The sequence below is a fragment of the Callithrix jacchus genome, chromosome 16 (assembly GCF_049354715.1).
Source record: "Callithrix jacchus isolate 240 chromosome 16, calJac240_pri, whole genome shotgun sequence".
Taxonomy (NCBI): Eukaryota; Metazoa; Chordata; class Mammalia; order Primates; family Cebidae; genus Callithrix; species Callithrix jacchus.
In genome coordinates this window covers 29,476,184-29,499,448 of record NC_133517.1, presented here as the reverse complement: position 1 = coordinate 29,499,448, position 23,265 = coordinate 29,476,184, and the positions used below count along the sequence as shown (strand labels likewise).

Sequence of the window (23,265 nt, the reverse complement as noted above, 5' to 3'; positions counted from 1 at the left end):
GATAAATAAGGCGTTACAAATAAGTGAGAAGGGGAAGGATTATTTAGTAAGTAATCATCTTGGAAAAGTGGTAATCCTTTGGGAAAAGTAATATTTTCACTGCATAAAATATTTCCTGTAGATTCAGTATTTGTATTTATTTTTTATTTATTTTTTGAGATGGAGTCTCACTCTGTTGCCCAGGTTGGAGTGCAGTGGTGCAGTCTTGATTCACCGCATCCTCCACCTCCTGGGTTCAAGCAGTTCTCCTGACTCAGCCTCCCTAGTAGCTGAGATTACAGGCACACCACCATACCCGGAATTTTTGTATTTTTAGTAGAGACAGGGGTTTTGCCATGTTGGCCAGGCTGGTCTTGAACTTCTGACCTCAGGGCAATCCATTCACCTTGGCCTCTCAAAGCACTGTGATTACAGGTGTGAACCACTGCACCTGGCCTAAGTATTTTTAAAATACAACAAAAAAATGTTTTTTTCAATGTTGAGTATCAGCTCTCTGGAGGAAGGAAGAATTTTTGAATATAAAAGGAATCACAAAGAAATTAAATCTTCAGTTATATGAAAATTTACAACTTTTATAACTTTAAACCACTATCATAAAGTTTGAAAAAAATTATGAAGTGTTTATAGCTTATTAAAAATAAAGACTTTATGAAAGTTACTTATGGATAAATGACAACATAGGCAAAAAAGTGCAGCTTAGTAAAATAATTACCAATTTAAGATTTTGAAACTCATTTTCTGAATCTGCAGAGTTTTATAAAACAAGTGCTATACTGAAGGAAAGTAAAGAGCAGAATAATAGTGTTTTCATACTTACTGCTGATATGTAGCAAGTTCATATAACCTTCAAGGAAGCAGTTTAGCAATATTTAGCAAGCTTAAAGTTCAAGAGCAAACCTTTTGTTTCAGTTATTAAACTTCAGAGAATCTGTCCTAAAAGAAAAGTTTTATTTGTGAAATATTCAGTGTAGCACTTTATTATATACTCAGTTTCTTAGTCTGCCATCTGTTACCTCTACATGTGCTGTTTGCCTGGAATTAATTCTGCCACACACACAACTCTCTTCTTAGGAGCTCTTTCACCAAAGTCTTGTTAAGTACTCCCTCCTTTGAGGAACCTAATAAACTTTGTTAAGGTGCCTGGAATGCTGGTTTTGCTTTCATTTTTAAGATACCCCAGATAATTCTGATGTAGCTAGTCATGTGAGAACTATTATTTTGACAAAGTTTCCAAGTAGACTCATTAATAAACAGGCTTCTTACTGGACACTGAAGTTCCCTTCAAATTGTTAATAAAACCCAACTTTAATTAAATGGCCTTTTACTTCAGTTTACATTGCTGGCTTCTCATTCTTTTTACCTTCTCTTGCGTTTTAGGACCAAACACTAAGCCTCTTCACTCCATGCCTCCACAAAAAAGCTTTAGAAAACAAACAAACAAACAAAATCCTGAGTGTCAGAGACCCCTTTATCCTACTGTAGTAAGTTACCACATTCATCAAAAATTAAGATTAGCCAATTAGGAATCTTGACAAACATACTTTTTATTTTTTTTCTGAGATGGAGTTTCATTCTTGTTGCCCCAGCTGGAGTGCAATGGTGCGATCTCTACTCACCGCAGCCTCCGCCTCCTGGGTTCAAGCGATTATCCTGCCTCAGCCTCCCAAGTAGCTGGGATTACAGGCATGCGCCACCACGCCCAGCTAATTTTTTGTATTTAGTAGAGATGGCGTTTCTCCATGTTGGTTAGGCTGGTCTCGATCTCCCAACCTCTGGTGATCTGCCCGCCTCGGCCTCCCAAAGTACTGGGGTTACAGGTGGGAGCCACTGCGCCTGGCCAGCCAAACATAATTATTTTTTAGTGTCAAAGTTAAGACTAGTAATTCTGATTCAGATTCAGTCTTACTAGTAATAGAAAAATTCTTTTCCACAAGTGTTTTTAAACCACCTTGAGATTTTTCATGCAACTTGAGAAGACATTGTTTTATTTTTATGATGTATATATTTTTAAAAATATACCCCTCTCTCCTACTTTCTCACCACATTGTTAGGGGATATTCCTATTTTTCCTTTATTTACTACTACTTAGTAGAGAAAGTTCCAAAAGATAATTGGTTTTCTAGTCCCTCTAATGCTGGCTTATATGGAAAGGATTTATAAGAAGTCTTTTATCTAAGAATACTTTTGAGTTGTGGCCAGACACAGTGGCTCATGCCTGTAATCCTAGTGCTTTGGGAGGCCGAGGCAGGCAGATCACCTGAGGTAAGGAGTTTGAAATCAGCCTGGCCAACATGGCAAAACCCTATCTCTACTAAAAATACAGAAATAAGCTGGGCTTGGTGGCAGGCACCTATAATCTCAGCTATTCCGGGGGCCAAGGTAGGAGAATTGCTTGAACCCACTGGGCAGCAGAGGTTGTAGTGAGCTGAGCCAAGATCATGCCACTTCACTCCAGCCTAGGCGAAAGCTTGAGACTCTGTCTCAAAAAAAAAATCTTCACAGTTTCTTCATACTGCTTTTGACTAAGAAATGGGGAAAGAGGAGAACGGTCCAACATGGCCGATCGCTAACATCCCGGGATTGCAACTCTCAGGGAAGGCGCGGAGAACTAGAGGACACCACACTTTCAGACAAAGTCTGGTCGCTCACGGAGCAGAAGATCCCCCAGTGGTGGAAACACACGAGTCGCCAGCGTGACTCTCGTGGTCGGGGCAGCGGTTCCACCGGCACCTCCACGCGGCAGTGCTCGGCGCAGAGTAAACGGGATCGGTTCCCCTTCTGACCGAGGTTTGGAGCCCCAGGAAGGCAGAGTCGCCTACTACGGAAACAAGAAGGAAGCCCGACAGGAGAATCCTGGGCAGAAAAGCACCATCAGTTTTAACGCCGCTGCTCTGGCCCTGGGAACTAACAACCTGTACGTCCACTCAAGAGACCTAATCTGAAAGTTGGTAATTTCAAAGACGACAGGAGGATAAATTTACAATGATGGGAAGAAACCAGCGTAAAAAAGCTAAGAATACTCAAAGTCAGAACGCCTCTCCCTCTAAAGATGATCACAGTTCCACATCAACAATGGAACAAGGCTTGATGGAGAACGAGCGCCTCCTGATGACAGAACCACTCTTCAAGGAATGGATAATAACAAACTTCGGTGAGTTAAAAGAACATGTTGTAGCCCAACGTAAAGAAACTAGGAACTTTGAAAAAAGGTTTGATGAAATCCTATTGAGAATAGACAACTTAGAGAGGAGTATGAGTGAATTAATGGAACTGAAGAATACAATACAGGAACTCCGAGAAGTATGCACAGGTTTAAACACTCGAATTGTTCAAGCAGAAGAAGGGATATCAGAGGTCAAAGTCCAACTTAATGAAATAAAACATGAAGAAAAGATTAGAGAAAAAAGGATAAAAAGGAATGAGCAAAGTCTCCAAGAAATGTGGGACTATGTGAAAAGACCAAATTTACATTTGTTAGGTGTACCTGAATGCGACGGAGGGAATGAGTCCAAGCTGGAAAATACCCTTCAGGATATTATTCAGGAAAATTTTCCTAAACTAGCAAAGCAGGTCAACATTCAACCCCAGGTAATACAGAGAACACCACAAAGATATTCCTCAAGAAGAGCAACCCCAAGGCACATAATCGTTAGATTCACCAGGGTTGAAACGAAGGAGAGGATACTAAGGGCAGCCAGAGAGAAAGGTCAGATTACCCACAAAGGCAAGCCTATCAGACTTACAGCAGATCTCAGCAGAAACTCTACAGGCCAGAAGAGAGTGGGGGCCAATATTCAACATCCTCAAAGAACAGAACCTTCAGCCCAGAATTTCATATCCAGCCAAACTAAGCTTCACAACTGAAGGAAAAATAAAATCTTTTATGAACAAGCAAGAACTCAGAGATTTTACCACCACCAGGCCTGCTTTACAAGAGCTTCTGAAAGAAGCATTACACACAGAAAGAAACAACCAATATTAGCCTTTCTAAAAATACACCAAAAAGTAAAGAGCACCAACATAAAGAAGAATTTACACCAACGAATGGATAAAACAGCCAGTCAACATCAAATGGCAGTAACCCTAAATTTCAATTGACTGAATTCCCAATCAAAAGACACAGCCAAAACCCAACGGCATGTTACATCCAGACCTGTTTCACATGCAAGGATACACAAAGACTCAAAACAAAGGGATGGAGAAAGATTTACCAATCAAATGGAGAGCAGAAATAAATAATAAATAAATAAAAAGCAGGAGCTGCAATTCTTGTATCGGATAAAATAGATTTTAAAGCAACAAAGATATAGTGGTAAAAGGATCAATGCAACAAGAGCTAACGATCCTAACACCCAGATAGGAGACTTAGATTCAATGAGACAGAAAATTAATAAGGATATCAAGGACTCGAACTCAGATCCAGAACAAGTAAACTTAATAAATATTTATAGAGCTCTCCACTTCAAATACACAAAATATACATTCTTGTCAATACCACATCACACCCACCCATTAGTTTAAATGAAACATTGATTGGCCATTATTAATACCCAATTTTTTTCAAAATAAAGCAATATTTCCATTTACTCTCCCTCTTTCTTCCTCTCCTTTACTTACTTTATTTTTTTTTCTTTCCTTCTCTAAAAAAAAAAAAAAAGAAAAAGAAATGGGGAAAGATAAAACCAGAAATACAAGGATTAGTTCTTTAAATTACAATTTATAATAGAAGTTATTTTTCAGAGTTAACAGTTTTTACGTTACTGAGAAATCCACACTTTCATGACAGAAGTAGAAAATTCTTTTTAGTAGTTTGGAGACATAATTTTCAAGTAAGCTGAGAAGTACCAAAAACAAAACAAAGGCTTTCAAACCAAATTAACCTTTTACATAATATAAAATAGTCTGAAGTTCATACAGTAATTTGTTTTTCCTATAAACTCACTAAAGTTACCTTCTTCATTCACCTCTCCCCACCAGTGCAAAGAAGCTGTTTTTAAAAAGGCACTGGATTCTTATTCACCTAAATTATGACTGTTCTAGTCCAGTCCCCCAATCCTGGGTACATTTTTTTTTTTCATTTAAAGATAATTCTCTTTAAAAATCTTTGGTTCATTGACTTGGAATGACCATTCTTAACTCCTTTTTTTTTTTTTTTTTTTTTTTGAGAGACAGTCTGGCTCTGTTGCCAGGCTGGAATGCAGTGGCGCAATCTTGGCTCACTGCAACCTCCGCCTCCCGGGTTCAAGCAGTTCTCCTGCCCCAGCCTCCCAGGTAGTTGGGACCACAGGCACACGCCCAGCTATTTTTTTTTGTATTTTTAGTAGAGATGGTGTTTCACCATGTTGGCCAGGATGGTCTCAAACTCTTGACTTCGTGATCTTCCCACCTCGGCCTCCCAAAGTGCTAGGATTATGGGTCTTATCTCTTAACATATGTTTTCTCCTCTTCCCTGAACACTGAATGTTTGAGTCATTCTCCTCCACCATTCTCCCTTTAAGGGAGAACTTTGTTTTGAAAGTGACTTTTGTAGGCAGTCAAAGAATGGTAATATTTGTTATACATCGAGATGGTAAAGCAGTTTTTCTATCATCCCACTAGGATGGCTGCAGAGAATCTTCTTTGAACTTTTCCTTTACTTTTAAAAAGCTAATGCATTTCAGCTGTGTAGCACATATTGTCTTCTTTTTATATATCAGAATAGCAGTCACAGGCAATGTGAGTAATAGCTTTTCCTGGCATTATAGATAAATTTGGATAATCTTATCAAAGATAATCATACTCTTATAAAAAGCCTAACACATTAATTTTGTTTTTTAGAACTTTCCACAAGTCAGCATACCTTTGTCTGTTTACCTGCTTTAGTTCCAGTATAACACCAAGTTACCAAGAAATACGGACTCTTGATGTTTCTTAGCATCACCTAATTTTCAAAGGATTACAGAACAGGCCAGTTTCCTTATGTGACCTTCCAGGCAGAAAGATCAGAGACTGAACAAAGGCTTACTAAGAATTGGATAAACTCACTGAAACACTTAGCATTTCAATTTCTAGAAACTTAGTGGAATGGTATGCCTCAGGTCTCAAGGTCCACAGTCTTCTGTGTGGTGTTTCCCAACATACTTCCGTCAAGGTGAGTCAGTGTTTGTCAGATCTAAGCAAGAGGCAAGAGAGGTTTTGGCTTAGATTAGTGACTATATATATACTCCAAAGGGGACTTCCTGGATGCTGGATGCAGGATGGAAGCACAGCTAATGAAAAACAACAAATCTGAAATTCACTTCATTTCCTGGTTTTGTAAGAGGAGGACTCTACTGACATGCTAAAGCTGAGCTACCAGATACCAGGGCTAAAGTTCTTGGAAGAGACGACCTTTCTCAGCTTAAATTTATGGTTTTCTAGATTATTAGTTAGAATCCCTTAAGAATTAGGCCAGTCACTGTTTACCCCACTGTTACTGTCTTTATATGCATCATACCTTATATTTATTTATTTATTTTTGAGGTTCTTACTTAGCACACAGTGATTTGTTACAGTGTAAAAATCACCCCAATTGTGTTTAGAGGTCTTTGGATACATTAAATAAAAAGTTGTCTTGATAGTGACTGCACATTTCTTTGTTACTTGAAGTTGACTATCAACTTGTTTTCCAGAATTCTTTTATCATTTCTATTCATTAATGAATTGAAGTCACACCTGCTTTGAAATGCAAATATATTCATTACCAGTTAAGGCTGTAGGGGAGTGGAGGGGATTCTTAGGCTTTGAATAATCAATTGAGCAGGTAGAATAGGGTTCAAGAAATAAAGAAGCCTAACCAAAATAGGTATTCGAAGTAGACAGCTCACCTCAGCATGTAGATGGACTGAAGAGTTTTCTTATGATTCAGGGCTAGAATTTTCCTTAGAAAACAGATCTGCATACAGTTCCATGCACAAATAAATGAATGAGACCTCAAAGTTCTATATCATAACACAGACACAATCATTGTTTTTGAGGAAGTTAGAAAGTATGTCTCTTTGTGAGACCATAAAAATAATTTCAATGAGGTAGTAACTAAAATCCATTATTTATATTGATCTATTTGTTTTCTGAGGTCAGTCTCGGGCATATACAACTTAAATTCATAACTGATTTGCTTCCCACAGAGAGGAGAACAGATCTGTGGCTGGAACTCTTCTTTTTAAAGTTTTAGAAAATTGAATGGTTGGTTTTAAACTATAGGTTGAATATTTGAAGTGGTTAGAACCAGAAGTGTTTTGGATTTCAGTTTGTTTTGTTTTATTTTGTTTGAATATTTGCATGTGCATAATGGGCTATCTTGGGGATGGGAGCCAAATCTAAACATGAAATTTATGTATGTTTCCATATACCTTAAAGACATGATCTGAGGGTAATTTTACACAAAACTTCATTTATTTTTTGAGACAGAATCGCAGTCTGTCACTCAGGCTGGAGTGCAGTGGTGCGATCATAGTCACTGCCGCCTCAACCTCCTGGGCTCAGGTGATCCTCCCACCTCATTGTCTCGTAACTGGGACTACAGACAATATACCACCATTTCCAGCTAATCTTTTTATCTTTTCGGAGGGATATAGATGGGATTTCACCATGTTGCCCAGATTGGTCTCAAATTCCTGGACTCAATCAATCTGCCCACCTCAGCCTCCCAAAGTGCTGGGATTGCAGACATGAGCCACTGCACCGGACCTATACAGCATTTTAAGTAATTTTTTGCATGAAACAACATTTTAACTGTGACCTGTCACACGAGGTCAGGCCTGGAATTTTCCAGTTTAGGTGTCATGTTAACGCTTAAAAAGTGTCAGATACTAGATTAGGGATGTGTAACTTAAGGCTGCTGTTGAAGACTGGCTTCAGAGACCTAGGCTTATAGGAAATGAATTGGCATAATGTTTAGAGAGTGTGTCCAACAAAATGACTCCGTAATTTGGGGGAGATGTAGAGGAATATCATTTTTTAAAAACCATGGACTACATTCTGATTCTGTTCAGCTGGAACATTTCTATAGAAATACAAAGATTGCAAGAGGGCAGGAGCATAAAATTTTCTCAGACTAGCAGTATCAAACTCCTTTTTTTCTTGCTATATAGTTGCTGTCCATAGATTTACCTGTGTTGTGAACTTTATCTGTACTATCTTTTAGAGTTACAAAACCATTTACTAAATTCCTGACTCTAGACTTATACTCTGTTTGTGCCTTCTGTTTGCTGCTGGTTAATAAGTCTGTTGTCTGTCTACTTTGAAATATTTCTTGAATTGGTTCATTAAAGGAAAATGTTAATGCCCTAAATTGTTGAGAGCAAAACTATAAATCTCTTTTCTTTCTTGGGGGTAGCATCTACTTCATATCTACTGACCTATATTACTGTGTTCCTTTTTTTTTTTCCTAGTCCTTTGTCCCTGGGGATATCCAAGGAGATGGGTTTCCATGATAGTTGGAAACTGTTTGATAGTTTTTATTCTCAGGAGAAAACTAAATGACCTCCTTCTGATACAGTTCTCTCTCATTTACATTTCCCAGAAGCCCAGTGAAGTTAGCTATGGTGGGTGTTACCACTTTGAATATGATAGTTCATGTTATGTTTGAAACTGTAATTTTAGTAGAGGCTTCTGTAGTTCCAGGAAAGATATAAATGATTAATATTAGATTTTTCTTTAAGCCATTATCTTGTCACAGATACTGTAGCCAAGAGGTTAAATATACTATTCTTTTTTTTTTCTTTTCTTTTCTTTTCTTTTGAGATGAAATTTTCATTCTTGTTGCCCAGGCTGGTGTGCAGTGGCATGATCTTGGCCCACTGCAACCTCCACCTCCCAGGTTCAAGCAATTCCCTACCTCACCGTCCTGAGTAGCTGAGATTACAGGCATGTACCACTGTGCCTGGCTAATTTTTGTATTTTTAGTAGAGACGCGGTTTCACTTTCTTGGCCAGGCTCATCTTTAACTCCTGACCTTATGATCCACCTGCCTCGGCCTTCCAAAGTGCTGGGATTATAGGCATGAGCCACCATGCCAGGCCGGAACATCACTTTTTTTTGAGACAGTGTTGCCTAGGGATCACAGCTCTCTGCAGCCTCAACCACTGAAACTCAAGTGATCCTCCTGCCTCAGCCTCCCAAGTAGCTGAGACTACAGGCACACACTACCATACCAGGCTAATTTTTGTATTTTTTGTAGAGGCAAGATTTTGCCATATTGCCTCGGCTGATCTTGAGCTCCTGGGCTCAAGTAGTCCATCTACCTCCGCCTCCAAAAATGCTGGAATTGTAGGCGTGAGCCATTGTGCATTGCCAAGAAAATTTTGAGTGAACCTAGAGGAAGAATGTAAACTATCTACTTGCTTTCTTAAAGATAGTATTCTTACTTATTTAAAAGCCTCAAATGAATTAGGGATGATTATTTTTAAACTCCAGTCTGTTTCCCCCTTGAAATTACTGGATCATGGAATATTCTAGAGTTTGCTGAGCTTAGAAGTCAGATTTTACTGATTTTTTAATTAGCAGTATATCAATTCTAACATGAGATAGTGTATTAATCTGTTTTGTGTTGCTCTAAAATACCTAAGACTAACTTAGAAGAAAAGTTTATTTGGCTCACAGTTAGGCAGACTGTATAGAAGCATAGTGCCAGCATCTGCTTCTGGTGAGGCCTCAGGACGCTTTTACTAATGGCTGAAGGTGAAGGGGGAGCAGGCAAGTCACATGGCAAGAGAAGGGAGCAAGACACAGAGGAAGGAGGTCCCAGACTCTTTAACAACCAGATCTCATGTGAACTCATGACTGCAAGGAGGGCACCAAACCGTTCCTGAGGGATCTGCCCCAGTGACCCAAACACCTTTCCAGTAGGCCCTTCTCCAACATGGGGTATCACACATTTCAACATGAGATTTGAAGGGGGAGTTATCCAAACCATATCAGACAATTTGTAAAATATTTTGGCTAGGATTTTCAGAATTTTTTTTCTTGACTACTTTCACAACTCTTGGCCACCAGTTTCATTTCTTTTTTTTCTTTCTTTTTGTTTTTTTTTCTTGGGGATGGCGTTTTACTCTTGTTGCCCAGTCCGGAGTGCAATGGCATGCACTTGACTCATTGCAACCTTTGCCTCCCAGGTTCAAGCAATTCTCCTGCCTCAGCCTCTGGAACTGTAGGTGTGAGCCCCACACCCGGCTAAGTTTTTGTATTTTTAGTAGAGATGAGTTAGCTGTGTTAGCCAGGATGGTCTCTATCTCCTGACCTCATGATCCGCCCGCCTCCCAAAGTGCTGGGACTACAGGTGTGAGCTACCGCGCCCAGCCTAGTTTATGTTGCTTTCTTCTGAAGAATAACTCATCCTCAGAATAAATCCTTCAGATATGTTTTGTAAAATAAATAATCCTAAAGTTGTCTATGTTACATAAGTATGTGCTGAGGCTATCAGAAGTTATTGTTAAATAATTTTATGAGTTTTTTTAATGACCCTATTTGCATATGTATCTATACTTGCTGAAAGCTTATTTTCTTTCACTGCAACCTCTGCCTCCTGAGTTCAAGGTATTCCCTTGCCTCAGCCTTCTGAGTAGCTGGGACTACCAGTTTGTGCCACCATGCCTGGCTAATTTTTATAGTTTTAGTAGAGCGAGGGTTTTACCATTTTGGCCAGGCTGGTCTCAAAATCCTGACCTCAAGTAATCCACCACTTCTGCCTCCCAAAATGCTGAGATTACAGAGGTAAGCCACCATGCCCAGCCTGAAAGCTTATTTTCTAAAGGGAAATTAATCTCAACAATTTATTGATTTGGAGATTGTATCTCATTGAAGAAATGGTTACTTCATGTCTAAAGACATATCATGTAGCCGGGCGCAGTGGCTCAAGCCTGTAATCCCAGCACTTTGGGAGGCCAAGGCGGGTGGATCACGAGGTCAAGAGATCGAGACCATCCTGGTCAACATGGTGAAACCCCGTCTCTACTAAAAATACAAAAAATTAGCTGGGCGTGGTGGCGCACGCCTGTAGTCCCAGCTACTCGGGAGGCTGAGGCAGGAGAATTGCCTGAACCCAGGAGGTGGAGGTTGCAGTGAGCTGAGATTGTGCCATTGCACTCCAGCCTGGGTAACAAGAGCAAAACTCCGTCTCAAAAAAAAAAAAAAAGACATATCATATATTATTCTGTGTTCAGTAGCATGGCACTGTTGGTTAGGAGTTTACTTCCTATCTTATTGCAGTGTTAACTTATTGCTCATAAAACAATTCTCTTAAGATTGATACATCCTGAATATGTGGTAACATATCAGTTTATAATTTTAAATAGAATGTATTAATAACCTATCTTTTTAAGGTTTGTGTGAACTACTATTTCCCTGAAAGAACTAATTTGTTTGTCACTGTATAATTGAAAGCATATTGCATGTTATATTCACAGGTTTTGGGGAGGCAAATCAGACATTTAAACTATGTACTTCTTGCTAATTGAAGTTATTTCTACATTAAACAAACTTGTAGAATTTACTTAAACATACTTGACTTTTTAATTATCTTTTTTCTCCTTTTCTTAAAGATGATACTTGTTGATGCCACTGTTACCATCCTCCTAGCAGAAGATAGTCCTACTGAGAAAATGAGCACTTTGATCATTCAGTCTTTGAACTTTAACCTTTGACTGGAAGTGACCTATAGGCAATGAAGACTTCTTCCTTTTACTGCATTTTTACTCGTGTGCATTCTGGGCGCATGTTGATCGCTGGTTCAGTCCAAGCAACTGACATGCTTTTATTAGTCATACAGTATTAATGCAGGTGTCAGGAAACGTCAAATATAATTCCATTTTTTATTTTTATTTTTTTAAGCTTTTGGAAAAGCTCCAGGTCCTCATGTATTGTGCAATAACAATGACTTCCTTGGCAGTTTTGGTACGTTCATTGCCGGCAATGGACGTTGTAACAGGAAAAGGTTTCATTAACTCCTGCCACTCAATGATTAATGCATGATAGGGCCTATGAAATGAACTTATCAGTTATAGTGGGAATATAAATAAAGTGAGGGATCCAACATTACTTTAAAAGTTACCCCAACTGTTTATATTTGGATTCTATGCACTGTGATCCTAAGATTAACAGCATGAATTAACATGCGTCTTTAGAGGACTGTAATGAAAGATCATTGCGTATTTATTTAATTGTTTATATCTGCTGTCAATTTGTTTTGACATGGAAGATTTTCAAGTAACATTGGCAGAGAGGTACAGTATGTTATCCCTATGGTGAAAATAAATTCATTTGTTGTATATAGTTCCTCAATCTCTGAAGTAAAGGTATGAGTAATATAGGGTATGAATGGTTTAATCAAGGCTTTATTTTGGAAGCAAGAAAAATGGCAGTGATGATTAAATTGCTGCAGTCCATAATTTGGGCTTATTTGTACATTAAAGATTTTTTTCAAGTAGACTATAGTCTGTTAACTTCCTGCTAGCCATCAGCATGAGCCCTACTGCCTAAACACTATTTCATTTATTTATGTTTGGAAAACCCGTAAACATTTTTGTTTGCAATCTTGTTTCTTTTGTTATAAGTCAAGTTTGAATGTTATAATACTTTTATTGAAAAACATTTGTTAAGTTTTTTCTTGTAAATTTTCTTTACTTGTAAGTATCATCTTGTCCTTTAATCCTGTACCCTAAAATAAGAAATACATTTTTGACAGAGGCTTAATGTTTTAACTAAAGAGTGTGGACATTTTTATTTTAAAATTTAGGCAAAAATCACTATCAAATGGTATGTTGCTTATTTGTCTCACAGCCATATAGTTTTTCCTGGAGGGTTTTGTTTTGTTGTTGTTGAAAAGACTTTGCTTACAGCAAGATAAAATTTTCTATAGAAAAAAAAAAATTGTTGAAAGGTCCAATTCTCAGTACCATGTGAGTTAATGATACTACAACTAAGTTCTTTTTAAAAAAAAGTGATTAATGTATTTTATAAATTACCTTTTCACATATGCAAAATCTGTTTCTACTGCAATGTTATTTTTACTAATGCCTTATTGTTGCACTCTTTTTGAAATATCCTGCAGTGAATATATGAATCAATTTGGGCTTAAAACTAAAAGCCAGTTGGCTGAAAGGTTTGAAATATGTAACCCAGTAAAACCATTCAATCAATAATTGGTAAATAATATTTTAAAATTGTTTTTAATCTGTATAGATGACATTTTGTAGCTTTGTACATGTTGTTAATTAAGGGCATATAATTTTACACTCTAAAAGTATAATTACTGAACTCAGGGGTGTGGGTAGACTTCAAAAATATGTCTGCTATAGAAATAACTTGAAAAAAAATTAAAGCCGTGGCCAGCCACCAAATTGTGAACACTGTTTATATACTGCTAGTTAACAATGACCACTTTTAAAAAATTATACAGTTTTGTTCTGTCTTGACTAGAGATTCTATATATATATATGTGTGTATATATATATGTAAATTCTCACAGTGATCTCTGTCAGTTTTATTGGTTGGCCGGTTTAACCAAGATAGAAAGTCTTTGAATTCCTCATAGTTTTAAACTGCTTTTAATATGAAAATTGCAGTGGTAAATTATGTATTTTCATATTTTACATAACTGCTCTACACTACTGTTTGACTTGATCTTTTTCTGGGAGTGAGGGAGAAATTCTTCTCCATATTGCTAGTCCTCTTACTAAAATGCTTTTATAAAGAAATGACTGGTGACATTTATTCACCAAAGGAATTAATATACTGGGTCAAAGATTAACAATGCTATACTATAGAGTAATAGGTCATATATAGCCTCAATTGAGTTTTTATAACAATATTTTAACATACCTCTCTCTCTACATATAAATACCGTAAACTAAAATGAAACAGGAAAGTAGAGGAAAATGAGATAATTTCAGTCATCTTACAGTTTAAAGAGAAGAAAATAAGATGAAATATTCTAAAATATAGGAATACAAACATTCAAAATTCATAGTCAGATTAACAGCACTCTCTTGAATTTAGGAATCATTGAAAACTCCTTGCACTTAGATTTAATTTATATGTAAGTTACATTATGGAAAGTCATAAGGCATTTATCTGAGTCATTGCTCTACAGAGGGCAATAAATGAACAATTTGTAATAGTAAAAAGAATATTTCTCTGTAATGTATTGTTGAACGACAACCAGAATATCAAGAGAATGTGTATAGGAATATGCTACTTGCCTTCTCCCTGCATTCCCTTGGTGGGCACTATTTGCTACATAGGCCTACAGAATTAGACTTTCATACCTAGAAGATAATATACACTCTTTCTTTTTTATTTATTTATTTTTAGTCCATTTTCTGGTTTGCCAAATTCTATTAAGACGGTGATAACATTCACTTCCTTATTTATGCATGCTTAGATCATGAACATGGTGCCCTTCCCTTTTTTTTTTTCTTTTTTTGGTCAAGTAGGGATTAATGCCATAGATTTTAAGCAGAAGGACTGTTTTCAGCTTTTAAGATAATTTTTTTTTAAATACATTTTATGGTTGCTCTCTTAAGGAATTAATACTCATTTTTGAAAGACTTACTTGTGATATGTAATTTATCATTTTAGCCAGCAGGGAAATAAAGCATTTTTAATCCCCGGAAGAAAGTGCTGGAAATAGCTTTTATATAGTCAACAGTTCACCTGGAGAAAGATCTGAATCCTTGTTGTTTTGACTAGAAATATCAATATTTGGTATAAAGTAACTAGAATAGTTTATTAATTTTTCCCTTATGAAATTTTAAATGTATGCAAATATATATATCATTAGATTCCTGTGGTGGATAATCCTTTCTTCAGATTCTAAAACAGGTGTCTAGTAACTGCTTAATTGTTTTCAAATTGCATCAAAGATGAATTGGTAAATAATGGAAATGAGTAGTGATATGAAAATGGTTATGTGACTACATACTGTTTCTAGTAATTAAGTCTTATTTTTAAAAAGCCTATTGTTTTTGAGAATTGAGATATTTTAAACTTGTTATAACTTCTTCCTAAAAACAGAAGAGAAGAGGAGGTACTGTGTGTTCAAAAATTTTTTTAAATAAAGAATTCAGTGTCACTAGTTCTTCTATGCCTTTATGGTTGCTGCTGCTTATATTTCTTGATCTCACTTTCATTAATTTTTTTGTACATATCTTAGCTGAATGCTTAAAATGTCCAATTACGTGTAACTGTGTATGTAAATTGCTTTTCAAAAAGAACTGATGCTTAACCAATATTATTCTTTTCTGAGGATTCATTATCAGAATTGGCGACTGTACTGTTCTATGTTATAGTAATGCCCTTACTGCCTGTGCATGATTGAGGTCTGTGAATTAGGTATCTTTTAATCTGCACCAACTGGCCACAGTCCTCTTCCTAGTCCTTTTTAAATTTTTTAAAATCCCTTCTTTTCTTCCTATTTTTCTGTCTTCCCACAGAGGTCCAATGTATTAGTCTTCAGCAGTTTTCTTTTCTCACTTCTAATTTTTTTTTTTTTTGAGGTTAGGGAATCTAGAGAAAGACGATATTAAAATTATGCCATAAATTTTTAAAAAATTTGAAAAGGCTCTCTCTCCAGTGGGGTGTGGTGGCTCACGCCTGTAATCCCAGCACTTTTGGGAGGCCAAGGTAGGCAGATCACCTGATGTCAGGAGTTCGAGACCAGCCTGACCAACTTGGTGAAACCCTATCTCTGCTAAAAATACAAAATTAGCCGGGCATGGTGGTGCATGTCTGTAATCCCAGCTACTTGGGAGGCTGAGGCAGGAGAATCGCTTGAACCCAGGAGGTGGAGTTTATGGTGAGCTGAGATCCCGCCACACTCCAGCCTGGGCAACAAGAGTGAAACTGTCTCGGGGTGTGGGGGAAAAAAGCTCTTCTTTGTACAAATAAAACACATGGAATTTCTGATACTGATTTCAGTTCATCAGTAGATGGATGGCTAAATTTGTTGAATAATTACTTGGTAAATGAGCTGTTTGCTGTAATTAGTTCTTCATTACAATATTAAAGAAATTTTTATTTTTGGATGAAGACTCCCAAAGCCTAATTATTGCCCTTGCAAATTATTTTTCCCTTTAAATTTCTAAGTCATTTTGAGATGTGGAATTATTATTATTTTTTATGTTTTTTTGAGATGGAGTCTTGCTCTGTTGTTCAGGTTGGAGCAGTGGCATGATCTTGGCTCATTTTAACCTCCACCTCCTGGGTCTAAGCGATTCTCCTGCCTCAGCCTCCCGAAGTAGCTGGGATTACAGGCTTGCGCCACCACACCTAATACTTGGTTTGGTTTTGTTTTGTTTTGAGACAGAGTCTCAGACTTGGGCTGGAGTGCAGTGCCATGATCTCAGCTTACTCTGCAGCCTTTGCCTGCTGGATTCAAGTGATTATCTTGCTTCAGCTTCCCAAGTAGTTGGGACTACAGGTGCACACCACCATGCCGGCTAATTTTTTGTATTTTTAGTAGAGACGGGGTTTCACCGTGTTGGCCAGGCTGGTCTCGAACTCCTGACCTCGTGATCCACCCACGTCAACCTCCCAAAGTGCTGAGATTATAGGTGTGAGCCACTGTGCCCTACCCAATTTTTGTGTTTTTAGTAGAGACGACACTTCACAGTGTCAGCTAGGCTGGTGTCAAACTCCTGACCTCAAGTGGCATGAGCCACTGTGCCCAGCCTGGAATTATTTTTTAAAATAATTTGTGGGAGACTTGCTTTCTCAACATGAATTGTGTATGGGTTGTTTTTGTTTATGTGACAGGGTCTTGCCCAGGCTGGAGTGCAGTGGCACAGTCATTGCACCCTTGACCTTCTTGGCTGAAGCACTCCTTCTGCCTCAGCCTCTCCTGAGTAGCTGAGTCTACAGGTGTATGCCAGCATGCCTGGAGACATACATATATACATTTTTTTAAGACACGAGATCTGACCATGTTGCCCAGGCTGATCTTGAATTCCCGGGCTCAAGCATTCCTCCTGCCTCAGCCTCCCAAAGTGCTTGGATTACAGGTACAAGCCACCATGTCTGGTCTGTTTGCTAATTTAAAGATAGGTTTATTGCATTATTATCATTAGAGGCACATAAAATCTAGAAGTACTTGAAACAGCTCTTTGTCCTGAAAGTTGAAGTTAGGGTTTGATTATCCTGGTGAGATGTTAATTGTAATTTTAATTTTCACATGTTAATATTGTGACTTGTATTTTGTGATGAGTCTTCAGAATGATTAAATGACTATTTTTTTAATGAAAAAAAGTTTGTTAAAATATCAGGGTATTTTGCATATGTGGAAGGAATGCTGAATAGGAGCTGATCTATCTTATCATACCTCAAGAACTCCGGTTTTATAAGGTGAATGAGTGACTGGGAAAAGGAGAGATCCAGTTCTTGTTCTGTTTCTTGGCACATAATACTCTCTGGGTTTTGAGTAAAGATTGGTCCTACAACAATTCTAAGTTTTCTCAAAGGCAAAAGCATGATTTCACAATGACATCACTTATCAGATTTTCTGGTATGTGGAAAGATTGAATTATCCTGCCTCTTTTGAAGCCTGAAATCTCCCATAAGGAACTTGGTAAATTTTGTCAGATACCATGAAAATGCATCTCTTCATAGTTAACCACAGATGGCTTATGTAAAGGCAAACTGATGGTCAGGCTCAAGGTAAGATAATTATTTGAATGGATTATCGAGTTGATTAGTAGCCAAAAACTAAATGCATGTTCAGGTCAAAATGAATTTGTTCATTTTAGTTGGTACCATTTTCGTTTCATCATTCAGAACTACAGATTATGCATTTTGTTAATAGGAATGAAAGCTCATGGTTGAGGATTCGAATAAGGTGGATTTATGTATTTTATAAATTCAAGTTGCAAAATATGTAAAGTCACTACTTTTTAAATAGAATATAAATGTTAAAACAGATAAATCTGTTATATATTTTTAAATACATGTATCAGACTGTTGAATGCAGATTACTTTGTGTGCTTTATGGAATTTCATAACTTTAAATAATAAAGCAGTTGTCATTGAATTTTTTCTGTAGACTTGAATACTAAATTGGATAGATACCAGACCTCTTTTTAGTTTATGATGTAAAACTTTATTTGTACAGTAGTTTCTCTTTGCAAAAGACTGTATTTTAAAGGATTATGGAAACAGGAGCATGTCCATTTCCAAAATGAGTGCAACAGAATGAAGAAAGTCACTTAAACCACCTATTTAACACATCATCTTTGTGTAATATGATGATGTGTTAAATAGGTTAGTGTTTCTTTGTGTTTTAATAAGTCGCAATTAAAGACAGTGTTTTCAGAGAAGATGGAAATGGAGACCTAGGCACTTGCTTAGAGTTATCGTGAGTCTGATGTTGCTGAACTTCAAATTGTACAATTAATTATGGACATACTGTAAAGAATTTCTGGATGCTTTCTGGAGTATACAAACAGATCAACTAATTGACTTAAATGAGTGACTCTTGAAGCTGCAAGAAGAGAAAGGAAATAATCGCAAGAAGGGGCTATCTCAGTATCTGTTATTCCCGACAATTAAATATGCTCTGCTGGTAATTATAAGTTTTCCTTTCTCCAGGGGATCTACCTGCCTCAGGAGCACCTTAGTCATTGAGGCAGGCATTCTGCCATAAAAACAATCGTGTCTCAAGCTGTTCCTGCCGTCCTACACAACTATGTTAGTAGATGGTTAGATAAATATATGATCCGTCTTCCTCTGTACTTTGATAGTGCCCTTTTCCTTTATTATCATCCTTAAAGTAATTTCTACCTCCCATGGTAAGATTTGACTTCTCCACTAGTTTTAGCTACTCTGGATAAGTGATTCTGTTGATGTCCTTCCTGTATTTCTTACTCATTTTCACACTAACATAATATATAACGAGATTAAACATAAGCTGAATTGAAGGGTCAAGTGACAGCTAAGAGTTCTGTGTACTTGGATAGTAAAGCTCAAAGCCACAGTGGTTCTCTCTCCTGTTTGGGGCCCCTTTCAACCATTTTTTTAGTTTATTTTTAATGTTTGCCTGGATAACGTGAAATATGTAAGTGGGAATCCCTATACCCTTTACAGTTAAGTGGATTATGGAAATATTTTAATAAAAAGGGTTTATCAACTAAGGAAGTATCTTTTCATGTCTGTACCTGGCCTTCAAGGACTTCATGTGGGTGAATATGTTTCATCAGGCAAGTACCTGATATAGATGGCTGTATCTTGCAGATAGCCAATTCAACATTAAAATTTTATGTCTCCATAACCCAATGAAAATGTTTCTTTTATCCTGCTATAATTTTATGACATACCTATCCAACCTAGTTAACCAAGCAGTGACACTGATGAGAAGTCCTCTTCCTCTTGCATTTTTCAAGTCCTGCTGAGTGTAACTTGAAAACATCTCTGAGGTTTCTACCCTCTCTCCAGTCTCCTTACTGTTAGGGTCTTTCACTGCCCAGCCTGGGTGTCCCTGGGCTGCTCTTCAGCCTCACAAACCTTGTTTCATAAGCAGTAGCAGTGTAAGCCTCCATTGTCCTTTGCTAATGTTCTTCCCTGTTCCTAGAATGTTCATGATCTGTGTTTCTACATGAAATGTCTAGTTCAGAGGTAGCTGAAAGGTGGTCATCTTTGTCCTTTCTTCTCTCCCCACCCCCTGCCAGTCATCTATCCTGAACTTTTTAACAGTAGGGACAGTGTTGAAATTGTGTTTGTGGCCCTAGCACATAGCACACAGTACCTAGCATACAGTACCTGTAGCATATAGGCATTTAATTGTGTATTGAATTAACTTGATTATACTTGTATTTTATCCTAGCTTTCTCAAAGAAACTTAGGTGCTAGCAATTTTGAAACAAGTCTGAAACCACCATCTGAGTAAAATGTTACAGCAGAATACCCTGCTCTTTCTATCCCAGAGAGTTTGAGAAAGTTACTTTTAAATAAATCATTAATCATTCTTCATTGGTTTTGGCTTCTTTTTTATAGGTGTTTCTTGTATCTTTATTTCCAAGGCAAATTGCTTGTCACAAATTGTTTTAAACTAAATGCATCTCAACCATAAAATCATAAAGGTAAACCTGACAGTCATAGACATTAAAAACCAACATTAAACATAATTATTGTGTACCTTTCCTATGCCAAGAAGGGTGGGAGATGAGGTTATGTATCTTCAAAGGGCCTATGTAATATGGGAGGTAATAAATAGAAAAGCATATCATATGAAATGTGACAAGCCTTAAGAGGTGCAGATAGTTTCTGAGTATCACAGAAAGGTCTGCGAAAAGTAGTCATACATAAAGATAGACACAGGGAACTTCAAAAGGGAGTGGGGGATGGGTGCCAGGGTTTGAAAAACCACCTACTGGGTATTGTGTTCACTATTTGAGAGAGTGGTTCAATACAGCCCAAACCTTCAGCATTTATGCAATACATCTGTGTAACCAATCTGCACGTGCACACTGTGGATTTATTTTCTTTGAATATTGTCATGGACCAGGCTTGGTGGCTAACACCTGTAATCCCAGCACTTAGGGAGGCCGAGGCAGGCGGATCACTTGAGGCCAGAAGGTTGAGACTAGCCTGTCCAACATGGAGAAACCCCATCTCTACTAAATATACAAAAAATTGGCCAGGCGTGGTGGCGCGCACCTGTAATCCCAGCTATTCAGGAGGCTGAGGCACTAGAATCACATGAACCCAGGAAGCAGAGGTTGCAGTGAGCTGAGACCACACACTGCACTCCAGCCTGGGTGACAGAGCAAGACTCCATTTCATAAAAATACTCTGTCATGGTGTGAAAATTGTAAACTTTGTAGATGGGTTTAAGAGTTCCCAAGTACAAAAAGCTAGGACAGGAGAGGAGCTTGCATGAAAATCAGCACAAAGAACTGCGTGGCTGGTTCAGGGTGAGCAGGATATTTGGAATGATGTAGGTCCTTGTGAAGCAGGGTAAGATTTAAGTAATTTGGTCCTTCACTTTCCACTAGCGGAGAGATGAGCCCAGCAACGAAGAGTTGCTTTTGTCCTCGGAGCATTTATCAATTGGGAAGAAATAGTAATGAAACTGACCCACTGTATGGGCAGTAGTGTCACAAGGATACTTGCCCAGGATATGCCTAAAACAAGAAGCCTGAACTACTACCCCAGCATCCCACACTCACCAGGCTGGAGTGCAGTGGAGCGATAGCTCACTGCAACCTCCACCTCCCAGGTTCAAGCTGTTTTCCTGCCTCAGCCTCCTGAGTAGCTGCGACTACAGGTGCGTACCACCATGCCCAGCTGATTTTTTTTTTTTTAAGTAGAGATGGGGTTTCACAGTATTAGCAAGAACAGTCTTGATCTCTTGACCTCATGATCACCTCAGCCTCCCAAAGTGCTGGGGTTACAGGTGTGCGCCATCCCACCCAGCCAAGAAATAATTTAAAGCTAGACCCAGTAGGTCTACTTCATAGTAAAGATCAGCTAAGTAAACCAGCCATGATTCAGACTTGCATCCACTTGAGGGTGGTTCAGGGAATGTCAAGCCTTGTACTTGGATTAAGGTGTGGTTCCTAACTGGCAGTGTCCTCAGGAGGTGACATGCAGAAGCAAATGAAAATCTTCCTCTCTGGAGGAAGATAGTTTCTTCCTAGGACATAAAGTTAATCACATTCTAGGAAATAAAATACCATGATAAGCAACCAGCAGAAACAATGTAAACAGACCTAGAAAGCATTAGAGGAGTTTGACATGATCTGACATGGTTTGCTGATCTGCCTAGCATAACGGGATCTTCTCAATGAGAACCTATCTTGTTTGTCTTTATACTCACTTGAATAATATTGAATGCCTACTGAGTCTCAATGAACTGTGATCAGGCAGGAAAGGCAGACAGGTAATTGAAATACAGTTTGACACTTGGTGTCCTGGGGTAATCACGAAGTGCTGGGTGACCATCAAGGCAGGAACAATCAACACAGGGAATCCAAGAGAGAATTAAAGGGACATGATGAAATGCAGGATGAGTATTTGTCAGGTAAAGGTGGGACAGTGAAGATGAGAGCATCTGAGATAAAGCACACACTGCGATGGCTCGGGTATGAGAAAGAACAGTGTGGTGGAAGTGTTGAATTTGAGTTGTAAAAACCCATTTTATGACCAGGCGTGGTGGCTCATGCCTGTAGTCCCAATACTTTGGGAGGCCAAGGTGGGCGGATCACCTGAGATCAGGAGTTCGAGACCAGTCTAGCCAACATGGCGAAACCCTGTGTCTATTAAAAATGCAAAGAAATTAGCCAGATGTGGTGGCGGGTACCTGTAATCCCAGCTACTTGGGAGGCTGAGGCAGGGAAATTGCTTGAACCAAAGAAGTGGAGGTTGCAGTGAGCCAAGATTGTGCCACTGCACTCTAGCCTGGGCGACAGAGCAAGACTGTCTCAAAAAAAAGATAGATATAATGGAACAGAATAGAGTCCAGAAATACCTGCCAACTGATTTTCAAAAAAAGATGTCAAGTCACTTCTCTATGAAGCAATAGTTCATACAACAAAAGGCATTAGAACATTTGGAAAGTGGCCGGGCGCAGTGGCTCACGCCTATAATCCTAGCACTTTGGGAGGCCAAGGCGGGTGGATCACGAGGTCAAGAGATCGAGACCATCCTGGTCAACATGGTGAAAACCCATCTCTACTAAAAATACAAAAATTAGCTGGGCATGGTGGTGCACGCCTGTAGTCCCAGCTACTCGGGAGGCTGAGGTAGGAGAATTGCTTGAACCCAGAAGGCGGAGGTTGCAGTCTGGGTAACAACAGTAAAACTCCGTCTCAAAAAAAATAAATAAATAATAACATTTGGAAAGCTATATTAAAAAAAATTTTTACCTAACACTGTGTACAAAATTAGCCCAAACTGAATCGTAGACCAGTTTTACTAAATTGTGACCAAAACAGTAAAAAAAAAAAAGAAAGAAAGAAAGAAAATCTGATGTCTTGGATTTGGCAAAGATTTCTTAACTATGACACAAATTTTAAAAGAATGAGTTGGACTCATCAAAATTTAAAACAGGTTCTTCAAAAGACAAACTATAAAAACAAGACAGAATATATTTGCAAATTATATTGATATATCTGATAAATGATATATTTATACTTAAGAAAACCCCTTAAAATTCAATGACAAAACCCAATGAAGTAATGGGTAATTTTTTTTTTACTTGAACTGATACTTAACCAAAGAAAACACAGGAATGGCAAACAAACATCTGGAATGCTGCTCAAC

General features: G+C 38.0%; 1 protein-coding gene across 14 annotated transcripts in view; it reads left to right on the top strand.

Annotated features, from left to right (window-relative positions):
* UBE2W (ubiquitin conjugating enzyme E2 W) overlaps positions 1-15,091 on the top strand; it is a 91,611-nt gene extending 76,520 nt beyond the window's left edge. For all 14 annotated transcript variants that reach the window (XM_002759002.7, XM_002759003.7, XM_078352648.1 and 11 more), the window contains one exon: positions 11,559-15,091. In XM_002759002.7, the coding sequence (XP_002759048.1) occupies positions 11,559-11,572 (14 nt within the window). In that variant the 3' untranslated portion in view covers positions 11,573-15,091. The remainder of the gene's footprint in view (positions 1-11,558) is intronic.
* Positions 15,092-23,265: the final 8,174 nt, after the last annotated feature.